Below are 19642 nucleotides of genomic sequence, written 5' to 3'. Positions count from 1 at the left end.
AAGTTATTTTAAATAAATAAACAATTATGTTTTTTGTTTAAGTTTGCATTTAATTTTATAACATAAAAAATATTTAGCTTTAAAAGGTGAGAAGAGGTTTGTGTAGAGATGTCTGTTTTTTCTAAAATAACTTTTTTCTTTCTAATTTAACTTTCAACTCTTAAAGTGAATCATTGATAGCATCATCTTTTGCAACTCTGTTTGCAACACGAGGTTGTATCGTCAAAAAGAGCTATCTAAATAAGAGCCTTTCACAAATAATTTGACTACATTTTAATCTACTTATTTGTTTTGCTAAATTTTTTGTGTTTATATTTTTTCATGTTTACTTATTTGACCTTCTCTGCATTTGGTGCAGGTGATTTCCCGGTTGCTGGGAGAGGTTTTAATGGTCTCTTTTAAAAGTTTTCTTCAACACAAATTCTATGAGAAAAATTACGTGTCTCCCAAAAGTTATCGTAAATAGAGGTGGTCCTTCCTGGAGATTTCATTGTACATTGATTATGTATTCAAAAATGGAATAAAAAATGAATTTTTCATGTGTGACTAAACTGGAACTTCCATTTCGAAAAATGAATAATGTGTAAATTTAATATATGAATGAAAGTTTAAACGAAATAAAAATGAAAATCTAAAAATATTACAGATACAGAATTTTGCAGACAATTACTTTATTTACTAGTGCAAATTTTGAAAAAAGAAAGTAATAATGGAAAAATTGAAATAATTTGTGTATGTTAAAATTGTTTATAATGTTTTAAGTAATAACAACTGGAATTTTAACCAAAATTTAATACAGACAAAACATCATTGTTTATGAAATAACCTTTTAACCAAATAACAAGGTACATGAAAAGATTAATCTAAGAAGTGGTGTTGATGTAACGACTTGTAGGGAAACTAATTAACATAAAAATTAATGAAAATATAAGATACAATAACTTCAAACAAAATAAAAGTTCAATATCTGTTTATTTTTTAAAGAAGGGTTTTTAAAAAATCAAAAACATATGCTAAAAACAGAATTATCATATATCGTGTCTAGTTGAATTCGACAATCAATTCATTCAAACAATACTAAACAAGTTTAACTAAATCATATTAAATTTATTTACGAAATTTAAATCCAAAAAGGCATGAAAATTAACAGCCACTTCAAAAAAATGCAAAATATCTGCAAAATTTACAAATATGAGATTTATAATATTTACACAACTTCAATTTGTCCTGAATCATTTCTACAAAATAAATTGTAAATATATTTTTTAGACAAAACAGAAAAGACATAATTTTCTAGTTGCTTTAAATAAATTTCATATATATATTTTAAACAGTTATTGATATAGTTAATCTATTTATGAATTCCAAGTCCAAAAAGGCATTTAAAATAACAATTTTAAAAGAATGTAGAATATCTCTAAAAAGTAATTAACACAAAATTTATAAATCTCACGTAGCTTGTTGAAAAGTTTAATCCGTTGCATTTCCACAAAATGAGTTCCCATTAATTTAATTTTTTCAGACAAAGCAGAAAAGTCATGTTTTTCCAGTTATTTCAAAAAATTTCAATGCAAGATTTAAAATTTTTTTCTTAAACAGTTATTGATGTAGTAAATTTATTTATGAACTCTAAGATGGCATGTAAAATACCAACTATATCAAAAGAATATAAAATATCTTCAAAGTTTATCAATATAAAATTTATAGTAGTGTAGACGGCGTGTAGAAAATATTTAATCTACATCATTTCTATAAAGAGTATTGTCAAATACTTCTATTTTATTTCAGACAAAACAGGAAAGACATCATTTATCTGTTCTTTTTTTAAATTAAGAAAATTTGTTGCTATGTCTGGTTTCTCTTGTTTAAAGATTTTCCACTGTTCAGAATTTTCAATAAATTCGATATTTTTAACAATAAAGTCTGAAGCATAACACTGTGCCATTTCATGCTTACAAAATAAACCAAAAACATTTTCTAGTGTAAATGAACGATTAATGAAATCAACGCAAATCGTTTCTAAATCCTTCATTCCATATTTAGTAGCAGCACCAAGAAGGTCACATGCTGATTGGAAAGTGAAATGTGGAGTCTTACCAGAGTAAATATAAAGTAAAACATCTCTAAAAACAGTAGGGTCCATGTTACTAATATTAAGTCTGGCTTTTTGGGGATTTTTTAGTAATATTTCAGAAAAAAGAGAAGATCTGGCAATAAGAATATTTTTATGAGCAGGAAATTCTTCAGGACCACATTCTATGACTAAATCTGAAAATTTCTGGTTGCAAAACAGATTCTTGAAATCATGCGATAATGTATTCAATGCTTGGGGTACTGGCAAATTTTGGAATTGGGGTGCTGGTTGAATTTGGGAAAATTGCAATAAATGAACCTCTAACTCCCCCTTAACACATAGTGTACATTTACCGGAAAACATCTTTTGAGTTTTCAATTTGAAATTAACCTCTTTTTTACATACACGTTTGCCTTCCGTTGAGCATACTTCTTTTGTATCCAGATTAATAAATTGCAGTTGAAAGCGAATGCGGACATTAGGATGATGTTTATCTCGTTCAAAAAATAAAAAAGGAGCATATGATTCCTTGTTCGGTGATTTAGCAATTTTTAAACACCAGAAGTTGTCCATAATGTAACCTATATCTTTTTTAATACATTGTTCATGACGAGGATCACAAAAAGTAGGGGTAACAAAATCTATAGGAATCTTGCCAGAAAGCATAAGGAGACTGAATTATTTACGAAAAGTTATAACAGCAACTGGCTCTGCTTGTTCAATAAAATTTGAAGTTTGAACTTTTTACGCAATAAATATTTATTTACGTTTTTTAATGCTTCTTTCTACCCATTCTAAGTATTGTATATTATAGCTTCTATAAAACTGGTCTCACTTTCTCCGATCGCTGATTGGAGAGTTTTTCACAAGGGAATCTATTTCACCAATCAGTCTCTTATTCTCCTACTACGGTGGTTGGGAGTGCGAAAATTATATCTAGTGAAAATAAAGCTTGAAAACTTCTTTATTAGGCAAGAATTGAATTTAGTGATACAGAAATAGGCTACTACAAACGTAAGCAAATATAAGAATTAGAATAGTAAAAAAACGTGCAAGTTTCTGAAATGGAGGAAGAATCGTGTAACTTTCGAGATTTTGGGCTTGATGAACGTCTGCTATCAGCTATTAACACTCTTAACTGGAAAGAACCAACATTAATTCAAGAGAAAGCTATACCTTTGGCATTAGAAGGTAAAGATATTCTTGCACGAGCTAGAACTGGTTCAGGCAAAACAGGTGCTTTTCTTATTCCAATTCTTCAACAATTATTGCAAAGGAAGCGATCTAATTATGTACAAGAAACAACTGTTCTTATAATTGCCCCTAGCAAGGAGTTGTGTAAGCAAATCAACAACAATATTAACGAACTGACTAAATTTTGTTTCCAAGATATCACGAGCTTCGACGTTTCTCCTCAAGTTGATCTTTCTACGCAACGGCCTTTATTACGCGATAAACCGGATATAGTTATTGGAACACCTATGCGAATTCTTGCACATCTACAGGAAAACAACTTACGCCTTGAAAATTCTTTACGTACTCTAGTTATTGATGAAGCGGATTTGCTTTTTTCATTTGGTTGTAAAAGTGATGTTTTGAAGATTTTAAATTCAACTCAAAAGTCGTACCTTCCACCTATTTATCAGGTGTTTTTAATGTCAGCCACTCTGTCTCAAGATTTAGGAACTTTGAAGAAGTTAATTCGCCTTCACAATCCTGTTGTTCTAAAGCTGAAAGAACCGGAACTCCCAGAAAGAGACAGGCTTACCCAGTACCATATAAAATGTGAAGAGGAAGACAAATTTGTGTTAATGTATGCCTTGTTAAAATTAAATTTGATACAAGGCAAATCGTTAATTTTTGTCAAGTCTGTTGACAGATGTTATCAGTTGAAGTTATATCTGGAACAATTTGGTATCAAAAGTTGTATTCTCAATTGTGAACTTCCTGCTTCGTGTCGTGTTCATGTTGTTAATCAGTTCAATATGGGAATTTATGATATAATAATTGCTTCTGATGAGCGTGTCGCCGATGCGCCGAGCAGCACGCCTGCCAAGAAGAAATTTAAAAAAGATAAAGAGTATGGCGTCTCTCGTGGAATTGACTTTCAGTTTGTTTCTAATGTTATTAATTTCGATTTTCCTTATTCAGTTGAAGCTTATGTGCATAGGGTTGGGCGTACTGCTCGAGGAAATGCAGATGGCGCTGCGTTATCATTTGTCAGTCTTAAAGAAATGCCGCATCTTAAACAAGTCGAAGATTATTTCTCAGACGGGACTGAAGATGCAAAATTTGAATTCAAACCATATCTTTTTAAAATGGAAGAGTTGGAAGGATTTCGGTATAGGGCACGAGATGCCTTTAGAGCTGTAACATCGATTGCTGTTCGAGAAGCACGATTGAAAGAAATTAAATCAGAACTTTTAAATTCTAAAAATTTAAAATCTTACTTTGACGACAATCCAAGAGATCTTCAGATTTTGAGACATGATAAAGCTTTGCACACTGTTAAGTTACATTCACATTTGAAAGATATACCTGACTATATTGTTCCTCCTACTTTAAAAAATGCTGTCCCTATGGAAGGTAGTAAAGGAAAACGTTCTAAAGGATCAGGTGGTCATGTGAAAAAAGAAGGTAAAGCTAGAAAGAAGTTCAAGAAAAGTCAGAAAGATCCTTTAAAAAGCTTTCAATTTGCTGGATTGACTGAATTAGAAAGTAAAAAGAAAAAGAAGAAAAGAGCCAAAAACTAAAATTTTTATAATTAATTTTATTGTATTGCAGCATTGTATTCGACAATTTTAAAGTTTATTCACAGAGGGATAAAGATCATAAAATATCTAAGTTTAAAAAAATAAGGCAAAAAAAATTAGTCTTGATTATTTTTTGAATGCAGTAGAAATTTGTTAAGAGATTCTTCTTAAATTTATGATTAGATTATATTATTTTTTATTTCTTATGCATATTAAAAATATCAGTGCTTATCTGTTTTGGGGGTATAGAGAATTTATTAATACATTACCTTAAATGGTATGTTAGGTTTCTATCCTGAATACTGATTGTCACATTAAATTCAGCAATTCAAATTCAGTATAGAGAATTTATTAATACATTACCTTAAATGGTTTGTTAGGTTTCTATCCTGAATACTGATTGTCACATTAAATTCAGCATCTCTGTTAGTGTCAGTAATAGTTTGGCAACTGTTTATATAATTCTGATATTCAGCATGATGTGTTCTAATAAGAGTTTCATACAATAATTTTATTATCATTCTGTGTATAAGAGAAGTTGTTTTATTATTCAAAGTTACAAAAACCTATTTTTTATGTTATGCATCTTTGAAATACAGTATGTATAGCATTCTACCTATATATGATGCATTGCCTTTGTAAAATGGTCTCTACTAATAAAGAACTTGAAAAATCTTGCTCATGGCATGTTTTTTTTTTTTTCAATATCAATGTATACATGACATGATTCACCATAATTTTGCCCATTTCGTTCTGTAATAGTAACAGTTTCTTTAGCAATGAATAGTTATTTGTCGCACTGGTGACTTAAGATAATTATGTGCACGTTCGCAGAGAGTTAAGCATGGGTATTCAAAATTAGAATATCTGTGCCACAAGAAATAATTCGGTTAAATTTTTAGAAAAAGATTTTTGTATTAATTATTCCAAGCATACATACTGATGGGCTATCATCAGGTCGTCCTATTTTAGAATAAAATACTTTAAAGTGAAAATATTCTCCTAAGCGTTCATTTATCTTGTAAATAAGTTTAGGATTTATCAGTTGTCCCATATTAAATTTTATTCTTTGTTGAGTTTTTATTCTTTATTTACTACTCAATAAATTTCTTTAAAATATGTTTTTTATTCTTATTTACTGATTTTCACCACTAACTTTATATGACATTGTAATCGGGATAACATATTTGGCGCATAACCAAAACTTTTTCTTTCATTATTTCAATATAATATTTTTGCTTACAATGAATCTGGTTAAATTAGTAAAATATTAATTTCCCAATATTTTGCTAATTTTCATCACCAATATTTATGTGTAATACAAATGTTAAAATGAATTTCATACTTGTGAGTTTTTTAAGCTTTGTTTATTTTGTAATAAATAAAAATCCACCGTGTATAGCTTATATCAATATTAAAGGTAACGGCTTATTTAAAAATCATTGAAGTTGTTGATTGAGGATATTAGTCATGATCAAAATTTTCTTTTTAATTCTAATTAGTCTGCAATCCCAACGGTTACTGAAACTGCTACAGTAATAATTGAGCTCAATATACAATTTATGAAGGAAAATTTGTATCTGTTAGGTTATTAGCAATGCACATAAAAAAAATTATATCACTGTAAAACAGATCACATTTTATTCAGTACTTAGAAAAATGGAATAAACCGTAATGCAGCCTTAAGCCAAATAAAAATGAATCAAAAATTAATAAATTTTGTATAAAATTTCAGTTGAAATTTTTTTTAAAAATTGTTTTGGATAGGAAAGAAATTTTTTGCATAGATGAAGGGAATAATCCCAATTTGCAGCTCTTATAGTTAGTCATCCTATATGTCAGATTTTATAAAGGGAACATTGATGCTCGATTTTTAAAAAAAGCAATGTTTTCCATATTTACACTTCATTAAGTAAAAAAAAAAAACATTTGTTTCCAATTATTTAAGACTTACTTTGTATTATTTATTTTAAAGGCAAAACTCCTTTTATTTAGTTATGCATTTGTTAATAAAAATATCAAAACTGTTCTATGGATTTGTTAATTTTAATCCAAAAAATATACTGTTTGTGTAAAATATTAGTAAGTCAAGCAAATTTTAAAATAGTATTGAAATAAATTTGGAGGAAATGAAAAATTTGTGGAATTAAAGGAATTGAAAAATATACTAAAATTTTTTGATTATTTTTATGTTACCACCAATTTTTTCATTATTCATATTTTCCTGTAATAGACAGTGTCAAAATCTGACTACGAAAAACTATGTTTTCATAAAGAACATATATTTCAATACATATATTTAGTATCTTTCTCAAAAAATAAAGTTGGAAATAATTATTATCAATCAATACCAATAAAAATCTCAAATTAATAATACCAAACAATCATTAATGAGGAAAACTGGCTTGAAAGTAAAAGTTTCACTATATAATCAAACTAGTTTTTATGTCTTTTATAACACCTTTTTCACTAATTTCACAGATATTGATAGTGATTTTTCTACCATTCAACGTTAATAAGCTGCTCCTAATAAATTTATTTTTTATACATTTTATTATCATTTCTATTAATTAAATACCCTTTTCTTCATTTCTGACTGGGATTAAAAATATATATATTAAGAGCAGTCATTAGGAAACATCTTGTTGATTTCAATTTGAGCTGAAGTGAGCAATCAAGTAGCTTTCGTTTATTCATGATTCTTGAAATCCTGATCTGCATTTTAGGACTTACAAAGATTGTTTTATATTTTGAATAAATGATAGTTTTATGTGTTCTTGCTGCAAGGACTGCAACATGTGCTTAAAAGTTGCTTGAGTTAAGCTTGTTTAAGTCACTGAAGAATGGTGCGGAATACATTTTCCTGATTTTTTTATGATACAAGATAAACTACCTTATTAAACAGATCTGAAAACAATGAATTTTCTTTGCAACTGGCCTATTGAATTTTAAATGGAAACTTCAAAAATTAAAATTATTAAAAAAAAAAACTTCGTATTAATGTGAGGCATTTCTTAAAATATGGTAGCCATTACAAGGCAAATTCCTACAATGAAGGGAAACTTTTTAGAAACAAGCGTGAAATAATTTTCAGAATATCATATATTTGTAATAATTACATATTAATTAATAAAATGCTCATGGGGGAGCATTTTCAATGAAAAACAGATAGTTTATTAATTGCAATTTGTTATCTTCAGTCACAGGTGGCAAATTTGGATTTTGTCTTATACTGTTTAGTCTATCTTGGAGACCAGGGTGTTAGCTATACATCAGATTTAAATATCTCTTAAAAATGTTTGTGTTAAAAATGTAGATGAGTTGCGACTCATACCAGAAAATTTTGAGACACTAACCATTTGACACAGAATTTTTAATGAACATATTTTACATACTTTCCTCACCATTTTGTACTAATTTAAGTAAAAATAAATAAATATATATATTTAGCATTCAAATAATTTACGGTTATGAAATACTGGTGTCTTTTTTTTGCGTTCTTGGTAAAATCTTCTAAATATGGCTCACTTCTAGATTTTGTAGCAATTTGTCCCCTTTAAAATTTGATAGTTAAATTAATAATCTATTTTCTTTCCACACAGACTGTCAGCAGAAAGTAAAACATAATGTTATAATGTAGCAAAATATGTCTTATATCAGAATGAATGACACTAACCCATTAAAAGCTAATTGTGTTGCTTTTGTGACCGATGACATTGTATGAAAGGGGTTTGTCTTAAACAAGACAAGCTCAATTTCATTGTAAACAATTAGTGTGCAGGCTGTAACATTACCAAAACAATTTGATGAAAATATATAAATTGCAATACCCTTAGGAAAGATGCATTGTTTACATTTTAATAATATGTATGTTCAATTTAAAATTTCTTAAAAAATGTTCATTTTTTATGAAGTTTGAATGAAAAAAACAAACCAGGAAACATTAATTTTCGTAAATCAATTACTGTTAATTTTGTGAATGGAAAGTTAAGCTTATTTATATCGAATATACTATTTACTGTCTAAAGACAGTCTTGCTTTATGAAAACCCCATTATAGGATGTTTATACAATTTGATGCATAATAATATAGTTAGGATCATATTTTAGTCTTGGTTCTAGGTTTTGAATACAAAAGTTTTTGTACATTTGATGACATAATTAGGGTTAAATCTTTCCTTCATGCTTTAGTTCGATTAAGTAAAATGTTAACTCTTTAGAAATTTAAAAATAAATAAAATAGCTATTATACATTATGGGGGTGCATAAAATTTTTGGGGAAAAAGCAGATTCTTTTTTTGGAAGCTGTGATAACTTTAATATTTTCATCAATTGATTATAATTATATATATATGATATGCTTTAATATAATTGAAAAAATATCAATTCGCCTTAAACATTAATGGGCAAAATATTTATAAATTGACACTTAGTTTTTCACGCTTAGTCTTCCTTAAAAAAATTAAAATTATAGCTTTCCCTGTGGCCGATTGGATTTATTATCTTAAATAAAAATAAAATCTTAAACTTTACAACTGATTTTGTTAAAAAATTAGTTAAGAAAAATAGAACTAAAACCTTGAACTCTAATTCTCATGTATTATTTTTTAAATAGAAACAATCAAAGATACAGTCTACAGATAGACACGGTCCTTTGGAACCTTGACATTTTTAAGTTTTAATATCTATGATTTTTCAAATTTATACAGTTATAAATTTCCTTATGCTAGTTATGCCTTTCCAATTTTTAGCCTCCCATTGACAATTAAAAAGACAGCAGGTTGTGCACCTCTATGATATTATGATGCATGGGTGCAAGTTGGAAAAAAGGCCAAGACTGAAATTTTTTTGTCTGAAATACCTAACATACACAATACCCAATCGACATATGCAAACTATCTAAGAAAGCTTTACCATAATACATCAAGTTTAAATACTGTACAAAAAATATTTATTCATCTGTCTTTTGATAAAATAACAACAGGGCATAAGAAAGTAGACCAATAACGTAGACCTAAAAAATATTAAGGACAGAAAAGAAAAAAAATTCCGATTTCCGTCTTCGAGTCAGTCTTGTTTCCGTCCGCGGACATTTTCGAAAGACGGAAATCCGTCCTGGGGACGGAAGACTTGCACCCATGTTATGATGTCGTGTTTTAAGTTTACTTCTTGTTTCTTTTTATATAATTATTAACTAAACCTAAAATCCAAAAAAAAAAATCAGTAAACTATATCAATACTTGAATGATTCTGAACAATTTATTTGATGCAATAATATAATAAATCTCGCCTTAAAAATCACACAAAATAAAAATGTATAAAATTATATAATTTTATATACACAACAGCAAAATTAAGTATTCAAAAATTGTAAGCCCTCTCAATCTTTGGTTTTGTCAAATTGTGATTAAAATTCAATATTGAATAAGAGAATGAACAGTTTCTGATATCTTTTCTCTTCCCTTAAGGTCACTTAATTCAATTACAACCAGACATGCAGCTACTTCAACTCCTAAACTTTTTATCAATTTAACAGATGCTGCCATCGTACCTAAAAAATATAAGCGAGATTTTTTAATACATAAAATTAAGTTTTCATAGTCGGAAAAGAAAACATTAGTAAAAAGGTATAGATTGAATTTTTTTAAATAAAAGAAAAATGTATTTTTGTTACATTCAAAGTCTGAAGTGTGAGAATGTCAACAATCTATAGTGAGTATCGACATCCAATTAGACATTTTGGTGAATTTCTGAAATGTTGGTTATTTTCAATTTATCAATAATATTTGCTAAGAATAGATAAGGCAAAACACCACTACCTGGCTATTGACCTTAATCATAAAAATATCAGTGTGAGAAATACCAGGCAATGACCTTAAAAGACATCAGAGTTGAAAACAACAGACCCTTAACCTAAAAAAATATGAGTGTAGGGAATACTAGGTAATTGTAACCTTACATCAGGGTTATAAAGTTTTTGATACATGACAGTTTTGTCCATCATGATAAAAAACCCATTTTGACAATTGTCAAGAACTCAAAATTATTGGCAATAATAAATATGAATTATAAATAAAAGTACTTATAAAATTTCAAGTAATGAATCTACTATGTTCTTTAATCATTTTGGCATTAAAACCCTTTTTTGTTTTGACAATATACTGTCAAAAATCAAAAGTTTGGTGTAGAAAATCATAATCTAGTATAATTATTAATTGCCTTCCATAAATAAATTAAAACTAGTATAACACACTAAAATTAAAAAGCATTAGAAAAGGTATTTTATACAATATACTAAAAATTGATAACTGATTTAAACTAACATTTATAATTTTTTAAAAATCATAATCAGTTCATTTATCAGCAAATATATAATAATCAAGATTTGTAGATAATGCTTGAATACATATAAACATTAAAGTTTTTTGTTAGATTTTGACCCTTTTGAAGAGGTTTTTCATGTCAAAAACCAGTTTCTGACATCGAAAACCCTTTCCTGCTTTATGTCCCTGCTGGTTTATCATTCCAAAACCAGGAATAATTCTAGAATTATGAAAATTATTAACAATAATCTTTGATAAATATAATAAAATATGCATATTAACAATGACATGTTGAATGTCCTACACTGATGTTATTTTAAGGTTAAAAACCATTGCCTGGTATAGTTTAAATAAGGATAATATATAACAAAGATTTGGGATATTCACTGAAGAGATATTCACAAGAGATACATGATATTCATTTTACTATTTGACAATAACATTAATTGTAATACAGATAATTAGAATAAAAATTTTATAAAAGAACTCAACAATTCATGTAAAGTTTTTTCAATATGAAGAAAATTGTGAATTCTGAAAAGCAAGAAATTTGTTTAAAAGTAAATATTAAATTTTTTATAAATGTATTTTAATACAGCTAATGAAATAAAATATTTAAGAACAGAGAAAGATGGTTCAAGACAAGCTAAATTTCCTTAAGTTTAAATTCCTAATGTAGTATTCTAAGAAAATATTTCTTCTTATACAGACATCGTGTGCAGATCCTTATTAATATTAAATCATTTTTTTTTGTAAATAAATAATTGATCAATTTATATTTATTCATAAAATTAATTAATAGAATAATATGTAAATAAAAATAAATTTCTGGCAATTTTTTTAAATATGATATTATAAATTCAAGAATTGTTTAAGTTTACTTAATGCGTAACACTTTAAAAGTGATACATTACTAAATTGTGTTATTTAAAATATGTAGATTGAAATTATTAAATATGTGAGTGATTTTGTTTCCATTATTCATCCGAAATGATTATTCTGTTTTGAGCAGTATAGGCTAAATACCAAATATTTGTATGTAGCAGCAATTGTTAGGCAGAATCTTGTATCTATTTACAATTAAAAACTTTTTGAAAAGGGTCTTAGCAATTACCGCAATAACAGGACCCAATTTGCACAAATTCACAAAAGCAGGACCATGGTTGAAAGACTGTGACTTAACGCTTATTTTATATTTGCACATTATGAATAGTTTTTTCACAATTTTACAAAAACAGGACCTTACACAAAATGTCTGGAAAGACCTCTGAAAAAATATTCTGTAACTTATTTAAAGTTCTTTTTAAATATTTTAAGACATTCAGTATAAAAAGTTATTTAATATAGTACATATTACTATCACAATCTACTAAAATCGGTTCAATTTCAAGAACAATTAATTTTTAAAGAGCACCTTATTTTATGAGCAAAAATTTTAGTTTTTTAAAATAAAGTTTAAATTTTAAGTTTAATCTAAAAAAAATTACATGTGCATTAAATGTTTAATGGTTTATATTATTCTTTCTATAAGATGAATAAAATTAGATGTTTGATTTAAATGATTTACTATGTTTTAAAAACTTATAAAAGTCGCAATTTTCAATATTTCCTCAAATTGACTACAAAGAATTAAGTCCTTTTCTTTCAATTGAAAATAATTAGAAATTTTAATTTCAGTTATAATTTTATTCTTCTTTTTACAGTTTTGTTATTTTAAAGTTATTTAAATGTTTCTATTTAGGTCAGGTTTTAATCTAAAAGTCAGGTTTGGTTCTAATTAGAAAAGTTAGAAATACTGAACATTTGTAGTATGTCATTTTTCAAATCAAGCTGCAGCAAAAAACCAGAATGGCGGCTCCATCTCTCTTTCTAGTTTTAAGTAATATCTGTATCTTTCTATCATGATCATGTAAACCTTCTACACTATACAAACATCAATCAAAGGACTAAAAAAAATTGATATATTTAAAGCATAAACTTTGCAAAAATAAAAAAAAATTATTATGTAAAAATAAAATATTCTTAAGAAATTGAGAATTTTAATACATTTATACTACTTCTGTTATGGTTACCTTAAATTTGCACTTTTAAGTCTCATTTTATTTTTATAATCACATTTACCTCAAAATTTTTTGCACAAGTTACACAGAACTTGAAAAAAATATAAAAACACAAAATGTTTATCCTCAATGACATGATACTATAAAATAGATAGAATTTCAAAAACTGGTTGAAGTGAATATTCAATTAAAAAACAATGTAAAAATTTTCCTACAAGGCAATTTTTTAAAATATACATATAAAAATAATTAAAAACTGAGTATCTTACTGAAGTGGAAGTATAGATGAGATATTATACATTTGTGTTCTGTATTCACTGTTTTTTAGTTTAATATTGCCTAGGGAAAAAAAGTTCTTTTCCTTATGAAATCTCCATATCATGAAAAAAAAATCCTTTGGATAGTAATAAACCATTTATAAATTAGCTAAAGAGCTAATATTTGATTTAACTCTCAGGTAGTTATGCAGGTGGGATAATTTTGGAAAATTTTTCTCCTCTATTCATAGTTTTAACACGTAAATCTGATTTTACCAAACAGAAAACGAAGGTCAAAATGTGATTTTGTACATGAATGATTACAAAAAGGCGAAATACTATGATTATTTAGAAAAAAATTAAATTCATAAAACAAAAAAAGAAAACTAAATTACCTCCAGTTGCTAACAAATCATCCACTATTACAACTTTATGTTTGTCTTTAAGAGTTTCACACTGAATTTCTACAGCATCCTAAGAATTAAAAAATTTTATTTTTAGAAGCTAGTACACATAAAACTAGCAATGAAATAAAAAAAAACTAGAATGTGATAGAGTTAGTTCATAGAGAGAATGAAGCTCGAAAGCCTACTCAAATTCTTAATTAGTACTTTAGTAAATTTCTTTTAAAAAAATCAAATTTTTTGATTATTTAAAACATTAAAATCCTCTGTTTTTGTGATATCAAGATTAGTTGATTCAGAGTTGCTTCCTTTTATTGGAAATCAGTAAAGTGCTACTCTTCCAAAGAATCAATGTTTTTTAACATAGTCTATTGTTCTTCTTAGACATGCACAGATCAGATTTCTTCTTAATGGTTTTAGCAGATAAATAATATCTGATCAGTTAGTTTATATCTGATCAATTACTTGTTAGTTAATTACTTGCTAGTTAATTACTAATCAGTTAGTTAATATCTGATTAGTAGTTAACAGATAGTTAATATCTGATCATGGCCTTTTTGTACTTCATTACGTGAGCAGATCAGGTCTATTCACAAAGTTGTATCAGTTAAGACAATAGTCCCACAACAAGCTCCCATATTCTTAGGAAAAATAGTAAAATATAGTCTTGCAAACATTTTAATAAAAGAAAAAGATTTATTGACCATTTATCACTGCTTTTAAATGACAAAATAAAAGCTACTATTAATTTTTGAATTTGTACAATTTTATTGTATGGGAGGGATATCAATTTCTTTAGGTTTTTTTTCCCTTCAAGAACCAATTTTAAATTTAGGGAATGCTAAAAAACTATGAAGTAAAACTGGTGAATATTACTGACTAAATCTCATAATTGCTAACAACACAAAATATTTAAATTTATAATTGTAAATTTTCTTTTTCCAAATATGTTTTTTCTTTTAGGCAAAGTTGTTTTTAAAAAACAAATTTGAACAAATTCAGTTACGTCAGCTACAGAAGATAAATTTTTTACAATACACAGTACTTATTGGTTATAGGAAAAATGAGTATGCAAATACTTTTCAGGTTGGCTTTAATATGAACATTAGTCACTATAACTGATAAAAAAGAATTTTTAAATACAGTGGAAAGTCCCACAATCGGCATTGTTGGAACTTCAGCCAGTTCAGGAAATTGATTTTTCCCGATAATAAGTCTTTTAAGTAAATAAACATAAACACAGTCTTTTCCAATTAAGAATAACAAATAGATGATAACTAAGGTCGATTTCAATCAACAACATATAAATTCACCTGGCCTGCCCATTGGTAATTTGGCAGCTATCTTTACAGATATCCATGTGGTTTTTGAAATCTTGATATTTTAATATACCATTAGATTTCAAATTATGCAATTCAGTTAGTAATCATATCACGATCCAATCGATTAGAAACAATTCCACAACGAGTCTGCATGGTTTTGTTGATAGTTTTTTGATAGTTATTAAAACAGATTTTCAGTCAATGTTTCAACACAATATTATTACATAGGGCAAACTTCAAACTACACATTTCACTATCAACCATTAATGATTCATACAATTAAAATCTTACAAAATTCGGAAGTTGAGTAAAAATCATAAAAAAGAAGAGGATTCCAACCCATGTATATATTTTTTTAAACAAGAGTCAAGTATAAAAAAGAAGGGAAAAAAAAAATTTTTTTTTTTTTGAAAAAGAAAAAGATTTGTTTTCTAAGGCCCTAACAGTATTAAAATATTTTATGAAAAGATAACATTAAAAACATTATTCAGTATATCAATTAATAGAAACAAATTAGAATTGTAACTTTCAAAATTAAAAAATTATTTATACTATGGGAATTTTTATGTTAAGAAAAATATATTCTTACGGTTCCATATTCTAAAGAGTAAGTTTCCTTTTTCACTTCTCCGGGTAATTTTCCAGGTTTACGGATTGGTATGAATGGGACTTGAAGCTTTAGTGACAAAGCAGGACCTATCAAAAATCCACGGGATTCAATTCCTGCAATGCAGTCTACATCTGGAACATTAAGTTGCAAGTATTCTTGGAATGCAGAAATCATATCATTCACAAGTTTGGGTTTCTGGAATATTGGAAGAAAGTCCCTAAAACAGGTAAAATTAAATTATTTCAGGGTTATGTGCAAAGTACATGTAAAACAAGAATAGATAAAAAATGTATATCATAAATATATTGTTTTTCTATTTATAGACAACAGGACTGTTAAGACTGCTTCAGAAGCATTTTTGTTTCTTGAAAAGAAACTGATTATCACATCAGAATTATTCCAATAAAATGTTTTAGTTATATTTATTATTACACCAAAAAAGATTTGTTTCCAACTCTATAGTTATTAAATTTAAACCTAATAGTTTTGTTTGGTTATTTATCATTGCAATCTGACCGAAACATCCTTAGATTCTAACTAAATTATTGGTTAATTATAAAAACATAGTGCTTAAAAATTATTTTGGAATTTTTAATTTTTAAACAATTTGCCGAGATTCACACTATAATTTAGCAACTTTAAAATTATAACACTTGGCCGAGAGATCTCCCCCATTGACAATAGATAGTTGTAGCTGTTAAAATATGTGCAGTTACTAGTTTATACTGAGATATAATTTGCTTGGTTGATAAAATATTAATATTTCTTTGGATTGTTAAACAGTTGTATTTGTTATTTTAAATGGCAAATGTTGTCTGAACACAGTTTTAGATAAAATTTATAATAAAAGTAAATATAACTCATCTCAAACAGAAAATATATTATTTACCTTTTGATACATACAAAACAGCAACTAAATAACTTTATCTCAAAATGTTGCAAACTAAGGTTATATTCTGTGATTACTTTACAAGAGCAACACTTTTTAATTTCTTTTGAAAGTTCCATATTATTTAAAAATTACTTAAATTCACAAAATGAAAAGTTTTTTTCCTTGCAAATAATAAAAAATATAATAACTACAGAGAACAAGAATGATATTACCACTGGTAAACAGCATTAAATAAGGAATTAATAAATATTTTTCATGTAAATAATATTAAAAGTTTTTTTTAATTTTAAGCTGGAGATATCTTTATCAATGAGGATATCACGTGATTATTCTGTAAAATGAGAGTGCTCAAACATGCAAGACACAGTTAACTTTTTATGATATAAGATATATGAAAAAATAAACTTTTAATTCATATTTCTGTTAGTCCTTCACCACGCTAATGATCTGTAACAGCAAATTTTAAAGTTGCTTCAGTGAAATCATCAATCATAATTAGGAATATGGAGAGTTTAAGCTCAAATTGTAAAGCTAACACCAAGAACAATTCTGATTAAATTAATATTTTCAATAGTAAATATACAGACTGGTTCTGACAAATGCACAACTTTACAAGATCAGAAATGAATATGCACACGACACACATTGATCATCATAATTTTATTTATTTAATTATAATGTTTTAATTTAATTATAATTTTATCTAACTTAAACATAATTCTAATCATTATAAACATCATAATATTTTTAAAACAAAATATTTGGACAGCTATTTAAAACCATAAAATTACATAATTCCCATTTTACTTTGCAATAAAGCTCAAATTCTAAAACAATCACCAGATTATAATCAATTATCCTTGAACTTGATATTAAAAAAAATAGTAAGAAATGGTAGCATAGCAGCATTAAAAATTTCACATAATTAGCCTGCATTACTAAGCATAAATTTAGGCAGCCACACATGTGCCCAATATTTAGAATCTATTTCTTTTCCTAATTTTTGGGTAGTTTTGAAAACATAGAAAGTAACATTTTCACAGACTAAGAAAATGCATTAAATATGAAAATAGCGGAAATGATTAATATAGTNAATTTAAATATAATTCTAATCATTATAAACATCATAATATTTTTAAAACAAAATATTTCAATAGCTTAACATATTTAAAACCATAAAATTACATAATTTCCATTTTACTTAGCAATAAAGCTCAAATTCTAAAACAATCATCAGATTATAATCAATTATCCTTGAATTTGATATAAAAAAAAAAAAAAAAAGGTGAGACATGGTATCAGAGCAGTATTAAAAATTTCACATAATTAGCCTGCATTACTAAGTATAAATTTAGGCAGCCACACATGTGCCCAATATTTAGAATATATTTCTTTTCCTAATTTTTGGGTAGTTTTGAAAATATAGAAAGTAACATTTTCACAGACAAAAAAAAATGCATTAAATATGAAAATAGTGGAAATGATTAATATAGTTATAAAGACAAGCAAAATGACACATTTTTTAACATAGTAAAATAACACACATTTCAAAATAAATTATTTGAAGCAATTTATAAAAATAATATATAAAGAAAATAGATAAAGATACTATAAATGTTTTTCAAAAATTCATATAATATATTTACTTAAATAATATGCCTTTCTTGGGAAAGTCAGGATAATCTTTCACTGCATTTTTCAGCTCTAATAGGACTGAATCACTAGACATTTTATTAATAGTATTTAACACTTCCCAATAAGAAATTACAGGTAAAGTTGAAGAATGGAAATCTATTGAATCTGTAAAACATAGCTTATATAAATGAATGAATAGATAATTATAAAATCTATGAAAAAAATTACACTATGAAATGAAATAAACAATAGAATATTGATATCTAGTGACAGGTTTATAAATCTGGGGACAGTAGGTATAGAGCTGTCGGGATCCCACTAGTTGATGCTTCAAATTTAAATGTTGCTTACATACAATAATATTCTTTTAAATTATTTGTAGTAACGCAAATAAATTAAGATATAATAGTATATTTGAAACTCAGTGCCAGACTAGACCATGGCCTGGGGCCCCTAATGATTATGGGCCCCCTTAAAATGGATTTTTTGAAAATAAATTTAAAAAAAATTAAGAACAATGATTTTTTCTTTTAAAAAATAAATTTCAAATATATATTATTTTAGCTTTAATTTAACAAAATAAAGTAAAATTTAATTCACTATTATTTTAAATATGCTTTCTTAAATGAAAAGATATATAAATACTTTTATATTTGAATAAATAAAAAATATATGAGAAATTTTTTTTTATCTAAGGACCCCATAAATTTGAAATGCCTAGGGCCCCGCGTAAGCTTAATCCGGTACTGTTGATACTATATTAATTTCAATTTTTCTTAACTATTAGTTCTGATAGACGATTTTTGAAGAAAATACAAATAAATAAATTACAATAAAAATAATTGCAATGTTTAGGGGTTCCCCAAAATGTGCAGGCTTTAGTCTCCGGCCTGGGGCATTTCTAGTTACAGAAAATTTTGAAGGTTAAAAAGAGAAAAAAAAAAGAGTAAGCAACAATCCTTTTTCTTAAGTTGTTTCACAAAAGGCAAGTCTTTTTTTTCTTTAATGACTTATATTGGGATCATTAATCAGATAAGAGCCTTTATCTAATAAGGAATATACAATAAAAGCGGAAATTATTATTTAAATAATAAAAAAATTCTATCAATAATCACCAAGCAACGGAGCTAGAGGAAAACAAATTAAATTTATAATATAATTGTTTATAATTTATTATATCTCACCGCTCAGCAAATTTGAAAGCGGAACTTTTAATTTCTTATGATGAAATACGTTTTAGACTTCTTATTTCTGCTCTACTCAAAGCTTAAAAAAATTTCATGGAAAGTAATCTCTCGGCTACTCCGGTCAAT

General features: G+C 26.7%; 3 protein-coding genes across 6 annotated transcripts; 1 reads left to right on the top strand and 2 right to left on the bottom strand.

Annotated features, from left to right (window-relative positions):
• Positions 1-1774: 1774 nt before the first annotated feature.
• On the bottom strand, positions 1775-2740 carry LOC139425788 (speckle-type POZ protein-like B). The gene has a single exon (XM_071181731.1). The coding sequence runs from the start codon at positions 2738-2740 to the stop codon at positions 1775-1777; it is 966 nt and encodes a 321-aa protein (XP_071037832.1).
• A 326-nt stretch (positions 2741-3066) lies between these two features.
• Positions 3067-5504, top strand: LOC107449658 (putative ATP-dependent RNA helicase DDX56). The gene is made up of 2 exons (XM_016065257.4): positions 3067-5113; positions 5208-5504. Exon 1 carries the CDS (start codon positions 3139-3141, stop codon positions 4825-4827), a length of 1689 nt encoding a protein of 562 aa, XP_015920743.2. The 5' UTR covers positions 3067-3138; the 3' UTR covers positions 4828-5113; positions 5208-5504.
• Positions 5505-10066: 4562 nt separating this feature from the next.
• LOC107449650 (adenine phosphoribosyltransferase) lies at positions 10067-19630 on the bottom strand. 4 transcript variants are annotated; one of them, XM_043047948.2, is made up of 5 exons: positions 19514-19630; positions 18341-18494; positions 15782-16019; positions 13862-13940; positions 10067-10377 (listed from the first exon to the last, which is right to left on the bottom strand). In XM_043047948.2, the coding sequence occupies exons 2-5, from the start codon at positions 18421-18423 to the stop codon at positions 10241-10243; spliced, it is 537 nt and encodes a 178-aa protein (XP_042903882.1). In that variant the 5' UTR covers positions 18424-18494; positions 19514-19630; the 3' UTR covers positions 10067-10240. The 4 variants fall into 4 exon arrangements, with proteins under 4 accessions (XP_042903882.1, XP_042903881.1, XP_071038165.1 ...); XM_043047947.2 differs by having other exon boundaries at positions 19445-19563; XM_071182064.1 differs by having other exon boundaries at positions 18341-18448; positions 19446-19552.
• Positions 19631-19642: the final 12 nt, after the last annotated feature.

The sequence above is a fragment of the Parasteatoda tepidariorum genome, chromosome 6 (genome assembly GCF_043381705.1).
Source record: "Parasteatoda tepidariorum isolate YZ-2023 chromosome 6, CAS_Ptep_4.0, whole genome shotgun sequence".
In the NCBI taxonomy this organism is placed as follows: Eukaryota; Metazoa; Arthropoda; class Arachnida; order Araneae; family Theridiidae; genus Parasteatoda; species Parasteatoda tepidariorum.
This window is presented reverse-complemented; position numbering and strand designations above follow the sequence as displayed.